Source organism: Amphimedon queenslandica, unplaced genomic scaffold, assembly GCF_000090795.2.
Source record: "Amphimedon queenslandica unplaced genomic scaffold, v1.1 AMPQUscaffold_13460, whole genome shotgun sequence".
NCBI lineage: Eukaryota > Metazoa > Porifera > Demospongiae > Haplosclerida > Niphatidae > Amphimedon > Amphimedon queenslandica.
In genome coordinates, this window is record NW_003546304.1 from 1 (window position 1) to 11,154 (window position 11,154).

The window sequence follows — 11,154 nt, forward strand, 5'->3', positions numbered from 1 at the left end:
TTTGCAGTGGTTTTTTTGGTTGACATTATTGATGTATTATTCTCTCTCTTAGTTTGTTTTATTTTCCTGCTTCTAGAGCTTGCTTTGCTAGCAATAAGCATTGTCTTCTGCTATGGGTTCTATTTTCTCTCTAGTTATGGTGTTCTCCATTACACATTTCAGATATCTCTGATAGAGCAAGATTTTGGCATATTTAAAAAGGCACATAAAGACACAGTTAGACGCACCATTTGTCATGCACCATTTCGACGTCTATACAGTCGACCGATTTTCAACATATTTCAAGACATGGAAATAGTGACTTATGATTTTGGTGAAATAAATGGACAGCTGGTGACACAGGATGGGATTAATAGCTACAATCGTTACTATGTACACTATGGTGACTAAAAAGAGACTCAACATGTGTATACAATTACACATCACATGATATTATACAATTGCATGCAGTGGTAGCCTACACATTCATTTATTAGTTAATAGTGTATAACTGTTTACTGTTTAGTAGTATTACTGTTATTTCATTTAGTAAAGAGATACAACATAATGTACATAATATGAAGCAATAGATAGAATAAAAGAAACATTAATTCATTACAAAAAGCAGATCTCAGTAATGAGCTCATGATTATACTGGTATTGTATTACTGTCATCAAAATTCATCATAACTTAAAAGGTTGCAGCTCAAACCTTCTACATCAGCATAAGGACAACGGTCGATGCATATCAGAAAATGTAACAAAATTTTTTGAAGCATGTATGGACTATTTTTTCAGAAACTGGCATGTTCTTTAAAGTTCCCCATATAAATAGATTAAAACTGAAAGTTACTTACTATAATACTGTTACAGTTTAGTTTAGAAAAACAAGCTACCCGCACCAGTGTTACACAAACTGATACTGCCTTTGTTTACAATCAACTAATTTGTATAAACAAAGACATAACGCTAGCCCAAAATAAACAACAAAGTAGACCCATTATACTAATGACAATAGCTTTCACTAAAATGGTATACTTATGCATCATAAGTATTATGACCATATCCCATGTAATGGTACAATACAAAACTTAGTATACTATACTTTATGTAGGTACTAGGTAGAGTAATTATTGTGTCCTAACTCCTAATACATGTATAAGGACTACTCTGGCTAAAATATAAACCCATCAACCACTCATACAATGGAATGTCTTAATTTTGAACAGAATGACACTGCACTACCTACAAAGGGTGTTATAGTTCTTGAAGCTGAGGATGCAGTCAAGTAAACAAACTAAGATTCTTTTTCATTCTCTTCCACTGCTATCACTCCCCCATCATGGCCTCCTTCCATTATATTTCATTCATCTCTCATTTACTTTTAGGATTATAATGATATCAGTAAAATAACACAAAGAGTTTATTATGAGACAAAATTAAGAAATGGATGAGAATTGATACACCATGAGCAACAATGCATAGAAACATGTGTTGAGTGTGTGTGTGTGCCGATGTGTAGTACATGTCTTCAATCAGCCTCTTTAAAAATCTACAGCAAATAAATAAAATTAAAATAGTAGTATATCTCTTCGTCTCTTCTATTGCACAACAACATTAACATGTGAAAACAAACATCAGAAATATTAACAATATACATGTACATGTACAATGTAAATAAATACATGCAGATATAATGCATGTACATGTGAATGCGCTGCTTGTATAAAAAGCATTGTACTTGCATTATGGATACAAGGTTAGGTTACAATTAGCCCTTCACTATTATGCCATTATTGAAAGGAGGAAAGCGTTTGCATTCTCAACTGTATGCTATCATAACAAAGGCCAACTGTATAAACTATCAGTTCCTGTTTGGAAGGTGTACACAACTAAACCATTGTTTACAATATACACAACTACACCTGCTCTCCTCTCTCAGTTTCACAATGCATTCAATACAATATCAAGATAATGCATGGTGACTGTAGGACTAACTCACAGTGTATTGTGTACACCATTACAGGGAGTACAACAGGTTTATTACTACCTGTACCTGTTAGTTTAACCTTCTTTTAGTTCTCTCATTTTTTACAAGTCAATTTACAATACAATGTTAAACCAGCATTAGTTAGCATCAAAGTCAATAAAGCATTGTACATGTACATATGTACATTACCTCCATTAAATTCCGAGGGCCTCCGTTAACAAATCCTCTGTCTGAATGTACTCTCCTCATTGCTCTGTCAGCTCTTGGGAATGTTGCTGGACTACTTGTCAGTAATGGTGAACCAGGTCTAAATAATAATAATAATAATAACATCAGTCTAACTGTCACTTAAGAAAACAAGTCATTCTATTCAAAATTAATGTCTGAATGGTGCATATTTTGAACACTGTCACAATCATTTACATACTGGTCTTACAAACAAGGTGTAGCTACATGTACATGTATAAACATACTTTAAAGGCGTGGCCTCGTCTGCTGATGAGTCATCAAGATGGAGTGGAATAGGTGAACCAGAATAAACCGGATACTGATGACATATAGGACTATGACTGGAATGAGAGAGAGAGGGGGGAAGAAAAGGAACAGAGGGATCATACATAATTTTATCAGTGTTGATATGACATAAATGTACATTTAGAATGCTTCCAATCCATCAATATTTTCAACACATACAGTGTACAGTACATGTACATGTACATAAAGTATAACTTACTTAGTCCATGAGCCGTTGTGTTGACTGATTGATTGTTGCAATAAACTCATTCTAATATCTTCATCTTCAGAATCTAAAATACAATTAGAATATTTATTAATAAAAACTGCACCCACTCCTTACCTGATAGTGGTTCTCCCAGTGATTGTGGCTTGCCTAAAGTGGGTGGGGTCTCTGGTCTCATAGGGGAGTGGGATAATCTCAAGAGGTTCAATAAGATGACAAAGAACCTTAGAATCCACTGGAACACTCGAGAAAATAAAGGTACCTAGTTATAAAATGATAATTACATGTTGTTGAGTTGCATAGACAAATTTGAGCTGATTCTGAAAATACATATACACGTACATGTACTCATGTTGTGTATTAAATTTGAGCTGATTCTGATCACAATTGAATTTTTCATGAATTTTTAAAGTTGCTCCAAAATCGGGCCAAAGTCCCTGTACTATAGTACAGGGTTCTTGGTCAAATTTCGCCAAAAATCAAAAGAAGAGAATTCTCCATTTTATATTTTTTTTCTGATACATATACATGTACTTATGTTGTGTATCAAATTTGAGCTGATTCCAATCACAATTTAATTTTTCATGAATTTTTAAAGTTGCTCCAAAACCGGGCCAAAGTCCCTGTACTACAGTACAGGGCTCTTGGTCAAAATTCGTCAAAAATAAAAAGGAGAGAATTCTCCATTTTTATAAGTTTTTCTGATACATATACATGTACTTATGTTATATATCAAATTTGAGCTGATTCCGATCACAATTTAATTTTTCATGAATTTTTAAAGTTGCTCCAAAACAGGGCCAAAGTCCCTGTACTATAGTACAGGGTTCTTGGTCAAATTTTGCCAAAAATGAAAGGGAGAAAATTCTCCATTTTAATAATATTTTCTGATATATATACATGTACTAATGTCGTGTAGAAACTTTGAGCAGATTCATATCAAAATTGGACTTCAATTTTTTTAAAAGTTGCTCCAAAACCGGGACAAAGTCCCTGTACTAGTACAGGGTTGTTGGCCAAAATTTCGCCAAAAAATGACTAAGACAGAATTCTCCATTTTTATATTCTTTTCTGATACATATACATGTACATGTACTTAAGTTGTGTATAGAAACTTTGAGGTGATTCCGATCAAAATTAATTTTTTACAAAATTTTATAAAAAGTTGCTTCAAAAGCCAAGCATGCTTCTAGCTCACTTCATCAGCTGTGGCTTATGGGAACTCCACATGTACTAGAAATGAATGTACAACTGTACAGTGCACAGTGTATAAGTGATTGAAGGGGCTGGCTTGCAATCTACATGTACATGTATGTGCTATTGTGACTGTACATTGCATTTCATGAATTTAGAGGTAAACTTCTTTGTACATGTACACATGTACAATGTAAATAGACTCATTCCTGAGGGTTACTGTATAGCTCCAAATTTTCGACAAATTCATCAGGTACTTTTGCTTGATGAAATTTTTAACTGACAAAATTTTTGTTCCACGTGGGTAGTATGTAGATTAATAACAAAAATGACGAAAATCAATTTTGACAAGAAATTCAGATTTTGACAAAATTTTTGACTGACAAAAATTTGGAGCTATACGGTAATTCAATCCCAGTTACAAGTATTTAAAAAGCTTTGGGTGATTTACATGATTATTCTATCCATTAGCCCCACACAAAATAACATATTATATAAATATACAGATAACTGACTATTTTATTCTTTAGTTTGACAGCTGGTTCAAACAGCTGCATCCTTCTCAGCTTACGATGTCCTAATATTTGATTAACACAAGGTCTTGACTGAGGATTATGACTCATCATACTGGTTAAGAGAGAGAGGAGGTCAGGGGACAAATCTACAAAACAAACAAAATATATGTAATATACATGTGGCCTCTTTCACCTCCCTCTCTCCCTCCCTCTCACTTCCCTCCTTCCCTCTCTCTCCCTCTTATGTCTCCAACTTTTAATAAAATCCTCAGGCAGCTCTCCTCTTCCCTCCCTCCCTCTCTCCTCTTCCCTCCCTCTCTCTCCTCTTCCCTCCCCCTCTCTCCCTCCCTCCTTCCCTCCCTCTCTCTCCCTCTTATGTCTCCAACTTTTAATAAAATCCTCAGGCAGCTCTCCTCTTCTCAGCATATGCCATGACTCTCCATTTGATGGTAGTTGTAGGTCACAAGCTACCTCAAGCATACTGATACCTAGACTGAACACATCAGCCCCTGGACTGAACCTTCCCTCCATTAGTTCTGGTGCCATGTAGCAAGCATCACCTTCAGAAGCTCCTTCAAAATCTAATCAATAATATGATAATTATAATTATTAATTAATTAATTGATATGAATGAACTGTGCTTGTCAGTCCTATATCTCCCCATTGTCTTACTCCACTATCATCATCATCATGTGAAATTTTATCACTCTTTCTATCTCTTCCACTATACATTTACTACAAACTGTTATAATGATTATTATATTAATAAAATAATTTGTGATCTAAAATGCTAGTTTGTCAGTATAACATATATATGTACATATATTAGATTAAAAGTTGTGTTTATATTCTCCTTCATTTTTCATTTCCTCCATTGCATGATTTAGGACCCCATTCCATGATCATAACTTCCTCTATCTCTACCACATTTTGGAGGTTAATGTTTGGAAGGTACAAAAATACATACTACCATGACACTACATTAAAAAAGCTACTCATTCTCATATCTCAATTCTCGTATTTCCATTCTCACGTTTCAGATCCCTTTAATCTCATCCTCCTTTATTCCCCGTACCTGTATCCATTGATGAGACCAGCCCAAAGTCTCCTAGTTTCCATGTTGTTCCCGACTGAGACAGGAATATGTTGTCTGGCTTGATGTCAAGGTGACACAGCCTATTGTCATGAAGGTGTTTGAGCCCCTAAACATGAAGAGCAACACATGTGCTGATAACCTGAACTCTTGATCTACACAGACAATACATGAAGAATGTGGTACAGTAAAACCTGCTATTGTGGACACTCTAAAATAAGGACACCTCTATAATGAGGACAGGTAGTATCAGTCCCAATACAATATAAATGTGTATTATAATGAACCTCTGAAATAAGGACAGTTTTAATTGGTCCCAAGGTGTCCGGAATAGACAGGTTTGACTGTATTGCTAATGTACATGTACACATTATCTATAGTGTGTCAGCTATTGTGTACATGTATTAATGACTCTATCACTTGTGGTTCATTCCTTCATTTATTAGAGTCTGGATTATTTATAATTACAGCCACATTATAATAATCAGATAAATGTCCCAAAAGCTGAAAGACAAACAATAACACCACCTGAACACACTCACATGTATTAACAGCTGCTACTATCAAATGATTAATTATCAAGCTAGTACCAACACTGTATGTATTATTATCAATATTCAATCAATGTACATGTACATAATGTAGACTAATGGCTGTTGATACCTTTCCTATGTCCATTAATATTCTCCATACAGTTCTCTCAGGTAGTCTTCCATGAGCATCACAATATTGTGAGAGGCTATACATACAAATAAAAATACAATAACAATAATTATTAATTAATATTATTGATAGTACATAATATCTAGAATTCATCTAGAGCATTCAATTATGCCACTTGTAACTACCGTATAGCTAGAAATTTCTGTAGCCCCAAAATTTCTCTTAATTTTGTAGATTTGGAAAATTTTTGTAGAAATTTAATCCTTACAATTTTGGTACATATATTTAAATTAAAAGACATGGTGAATTCATAAAAATAAAATCTGCAAAAGCCAACTTGTAGAAATCTTGGGTCACAGAAATTTCTAGCAACACGATATACTATTCATAATGATGATAACAATATTCATATTCATTCATTAGGGAATAAGTTAATAAAAGAATATCCCATGCTGAGATAAATATCATATTACCATAAAAGGGATTGGAATTCAAAAGGGAATGCTGTCAACATAATATTGAATATCATACATGTACATGTGTACATGTACATGTGCATTATGAGATTTTCTAGTAATGCATGATGTCAAGGAAGGTCCCACATTAAACACCAATTCATAATATTGATGATAAAATAATTCATACTGTATCTGCATGATGGGAGGAGGGACTATTGTGAATGACAAGTTGACAAAAAGACATCATCACATACCCAGCAATGATTATCATATACATAATGTGTGTACATGTACTCATGTATAACTTGAAACAGTATAGCTACTGTATAGCAGGAAAAACTGTTATTAAAGTGAAGTACAAGCCCATTTAGGATGTTGTTAGCTCCGTTCTACTGTCACGCTACTATCAAGCTATTGTCCTTCTACTATCACATTAAGTATGTGCAGCGAAGGAGCAACAAACTACCCACGCAAAAGTAGAGTAACTGCAGAGTAGCTACTTAGCCTTTTTTGATATGTACTTACTCTATATTGAATAAGTTTATTTTGTAAAAAGTTTGTGTCTAATAGAATCATGTATACATTCACATAGCGGAGAGGGTGGCTCAAGCAAGTTATACATCAACCAACAGTCGTTATGTGTTACCTCATTGAGCAGAGTTCAGTTTGTATGTACAGGTGCAAGTTCTCTTCCCACGCTTTATAGAACCGGATACAGTTTGGATGAGGAGGGAGGCACTCGTGTTTCTCTACCTCGTCTAATTTCTTTCTCCTAATGAAAAAAAAAACAGAGACATATAGCATCAAAATTATACCACAAACACAGTAAAATTAATGTCGTACTTCACACAAAAACATGAATATAAATTATTAGCGGCTAGGTAGGAGTAAAATAGTGGAGAAATACTACAAACGACAAGTGCTACCATCACATCTGTTCCTATATGTATCAAATTAACAGAGCAATGTGAAAATAATTGCTTCCTCTTAAATTTCCCATAGTACACACCACACATACATTTACATGATGATGTACATGTACATACAGTGTAAGGGCTCACTCGTGGTTTCCCACAACTTCTTGTTAGTGGATTGTCAAGCTACCCTGCTATAACAGGGTAATTAATCTGACAAAAATCACGAGAGAATTCTTCACTTTTATAATTTTTTTCTAATACATATACATGCCCTTATGTTATGTTGTTCATCAACTTAGAGCTGATACCAATCAAAATTAGATTTTTTATAAATTTTCAAAGTTGCTCCAAATGCCAAGTACAATTTACTGTATCACAGGACTTGTCAGCTCATGAAGTTAACACTAGCTCAGTTACAGCTAGTGTAGCATGCTTTGTGGGAAATAAAATAATAATCAAACTAAATCAATAAGTTGTGAGAGTTTTAAAAAAACTACATGTATATACAGTGCCTATCACTATTCCAAAAATGGACTTCAAAAGCTTGAAACTTGATCACGACTACATGCAGCTGTACTGCACATGTACATGTACTTTGCCATTTTTATAATGACAACAAAAAGTTTCTTTTATGTTTATGCATGAATTTAGTTTTAAATATAGGCTGCCTCAAAGTAATGAATAACATCCCAAAATAAAAATAAATTACCTTAAAATGAATATCAAAATGAAATAACATATGTCACATGAGTCCCCATTACATCACACATGTTGCATGCATTAGCCCCGCCTCCTCCATACAGCATATAGTACACCTACCTATCCCAGCTGCCGGTAAAACGTTGTCTTGATCTCTTAATAGCATACAGCTGACCATCCTCTCTACTCTTCACTTGAAACACTTCACCAAATGAACCCTCTCCTATCTTCTTGATAATCTCAAAACCCTAAACAACAACAAGCATTCATTCATTGTGTGCTTTATTTTTAATAACACTATATTAAATAACAAGTACTAAATACTGAATTTTAACTCTTGGTCAATTTGCAGATACTAATAAAAGATGCAAATCATACTCATAAAGTTGATAATAAGTTATAAATAAAACAAGCTAAAACATTTAAACATTAACAAAGAAACAATAGAAACCTTCCAAGCTAATTACTCTTCCTTATTACCTTTTCCAATTAGGATATCCTTTTTACAATTTAAACATGCGTACATGTACATGTACATTAAATTTATAATACGATAATTACCTGTTCAAAATATGGCTCTTGAGAATCAGTGCTGTAACGTAGCCCTGAGATTGCTATAGGGAAAAGAGAGGGAAGGAGAGAAGGGAACAGATAATGGTGTAAATGTAATTAAAAATAATAACAAGCTATTAATTAGAGTATTAATTATACAATTTCAATTAATTAATTAAGTTATGCAGCCACATGTTGCATTTAGTCCAGTTGCTGTTTGTAGGGAACTCACGTTCATTAATGGAATCTGAGGCGAAGCTAATAGTGTGGGGTCCATCAGAGGCTACAGCGCTAGTGAATACTCTACTGAGAGGAGGGCAGCTCTTAGCGGGGGCTTTAGGAGGGGCTTTAAATGGAGTCTTTCTCCTCTGACTGAAATATGGTTCTGGTTGGAAGAAAGGGGTCGGTCGAGGGCTGTGTAAGTGTACATCCGTCATGAGGGAAGGGAAAGAGAGAGGGAGAACGGCCTTGGAGTTTGAAGAGAGTGATATTATGGTTCCCGCCAAAACCGCGGGATCTTGTGGGCGTGTCAGGCAGAGCAAAGTGGGTGCGGTCTTGGTAATCTCCCGCCCTTAAATAAACATGGATCCCGGAGTGAGACTTCACACTAAAGGCAGACACGTCTGTGGCAGGAATGCAGAAGTGGATGGGGACATATTCAAGTACAAGGGGCCGGCAGCAAACCTTGTAGGGGTAGTCAAGATAGCAGAGCCAATGTCACCAATGTTTAACTACTTTGAATATGAGATAATCGATAAAGGACAAGACACAGCCATTGGCATAGGACTGGGTGAGTACAAGTATCCCCTCGACCGTATGCCCGGTTGGAACCGCTCGGCCATTGGTTATCACGCGGACGATGGTCGCCTCTTTCATGAGAGTGGGTATGGCGAAGCATTTGGTCCACTCTGCACCCAGGGGGACAGAATGGGGTGTGGCATTCATTTCGACCCTGATCTTGATTCGGGATATGTGTACGTATTCTTTACAAAGAATGGGTCTCAGATAAAGGAACCCGTTAAAATGAAACGACCTCTCTATGGTTTCTACCCTCTCGTTGGTTTACATAGTGTAGGGGAGAAGGTCCGGTACTTAGGCCACTGGAGGCGTGTACCTAATAGAATACAGGAACCAATGGAAACTGAACTGTCCCCTCGGACCTACTGGCTGCGGTCTAACGGTATCCGGTATGTTGACGATGGATTGACGCTAGAGTATGATGGCGATGGTCTTAACAGACAAGACGTGGGTATAGCCCAGGCTTTGTTTCCGCTCTCGTCCATGAATCATTATTTTGAGCTTGAGATCCTTGACTCTGGTCAGAATGGATGGATTGCTATAGGACTAGGCAAATCAACCTATTCATTGACAAAGCACCCGGGCTGGTGCGAGGGATCTGTTGGTTATCATGCGGACAACGGGCACCTTTACAAGGAGAAAGGTCAAGGTGATCCCTTTGGTCCCCTTTGCTCAGCTGGTGACATAATGGGGTGTGGCGTTAGATTCAACGAAGGTATTATTACTACGACTTTTAGTGAAATTGATAGCGACAGAGAAGAGGAGGAGGAGGAGGAAGAACCTATTGACAGCAATTTTATGTTTGAGATGGGCGAAGATGATGACTATTATGATGAATTTGATATTGATCCTTCTTTTCTTGGAGGGTTTGAAGCCGGCTTCCGTAGAAGGATTCTCCCTAGATTGAATCCAGGATATAAGAAGCAATTAAGTGGAGCTGCCAAGTCTGGCCGAGACAAAGATGGTGGAGTGTCTGAGAAAAGAACTTGTACTGTTTATTTTACAAGGAATGGCGAACTTGTTGGAGAAACCGAGTGTACTATACCTAATGGAGGATTCTACCCTCTTGTTGCTATGCTAAGTGAAGGAGAAAGGATTCGTGTTAACTTTTGTCCACTGACAGGATGAAAAGAGCCTTCTTACAATTATATTGTTATTATTGTTATCATTATTATTATTATTGTCATGGTTGCATTTTTAATGATAATAACACATACTTATTAGTTTGTCATGCAAATATCTATATCCCATGGTTTTAATGAGTTGATTGGTATTTTATGTAAACTACTGAGTACCAAATATATTTCTCCAGACATGCACTAAAATAGCAGCATCATCAGCACTAATGGCCAATTATGCTAAAGATTTGTGATGTAAAATTTTTATGCAAAGTCATTTTATTCATTTCGCATGCACTTTTTGCAGCATTTGATTAGGGATCAAATATCATGTGATATCATAAAAATAATTCATTCATTGCCAGTTATGGTTGCAATTGATCATGGGACTCTGCATGAATCTCTTCTCATCTGACAGTACTGCATTTTGACGCTAACG

At 35.8% G+C, this 11,154-nt stretch overlaps 2 protein-coding genes across 3 annotated transcripts; one reads left to right on the plus strand and one right to left on the minus strand.

Annotated features, from left to right (window-relative positions):
• Positions 1 to 1,356: 1,356 nt before the first annotated feature.
• LOC100633929 (membrane-associated tyrosine- and threonine-specific cdc2-inhibitory kinase-like) lies at positions 1,357 to 9,351 on the minus strand. Of its 2 annotated transcripts, XM_019994881.1 has the most exons (14): positions 9,032 to 9,351; positions 8,809 to 8,861; positions 8,368 to 8,495; positions 7,278 to 7,403; positions 6,174 to 6,249; positions 5,493 to 5,619; positions 4,831 to 4,998; positions 4,672 to 4,698; positions 4,418 to 4,563; positions 2,826 to 2,970; positions 2,703 to 2,775; positions 2,443 to 2,538; positions 2,159 to 2,276; positions 1,357 to 1,531 (listed from the first exon to the last, which is right to left on the minus strand). In XM_019994881.1, exons 1-14 carry the CDS (start codon positions 9,234 to 9,236, stop codon positions 1,511 to 1,513), a joined length of 1,509 nt encoding a protein of 502 aa, XP_019850440.1. In that variant the 5' UTR covers positions 9,237 to 9,351; the 3' UTR covers positions 1,357 to 1,510. The 2 variants fall into 2 exon arrangements, with proteins under 2 accessions (XP_019850440.1, XP_011403057.1); XM_011404755.2 differs by lacking the exon at positions 4,672 to 4,698 and having other exon boundaries at positions 4,804 to 4,998; positions 9,032 to 9,350.
• Positions 9,352 to 9,373: 22 nt separating this feature from the next.
• Positions 9,374 to 10,884, plus strand: LOC100634057 (SPRY domain-containing protein 3-like). The gene has a single exon (XM_003385486.3). It carries the CDS (start codon positions 9,382 to 9,384, stop codon positions 10,723 to 10,725), a length of 1,344 nt encoding a protein of 447 aa, XP_003385534.1. The 5' UTR covers positions 9,374 to 9,381; the 3' UTR covers positions 10,726 to 10,884.
• The last annotated feature ends 270 nt before the right edge of the window (positions 10,885 to 11,154 follow it).

What these genes read in the sequence shown, in the direction of transcription:
- LOC100633929 (XM_019994881.1), bottom strand. Translation starts at nt 9,236, where the DNA reads ATGACGGATGTACACTTACACAGCCCTCGACCGACCCCTTTCTTCCAA. An exon ending in TATTAATGGACATAGGAAAG is followed by an intron (nt 5,620 to 6,173) that starts GTATCAACAGCC and finishes CTTCATGTTTAG; the next exon opens with GGGCTCAAACACCTTCATGA. An exon ending in TCAAACTAAAGAATAAAATA is followed by an intron (nt 2,971 to 4,417) that starts GTCAGTTATCTG and finishes TTTTATAACTAG; the next exon opens with GTACCTTTATTTTCTCGAGT.
- LOC100634057 (XM_003385486.3), top strand. Translation starts at nt 9,382, where the DNA reads ATGGATCCCGGAGTGAGACTTCACACTAAAGGCAGACACGTCTGTGGC.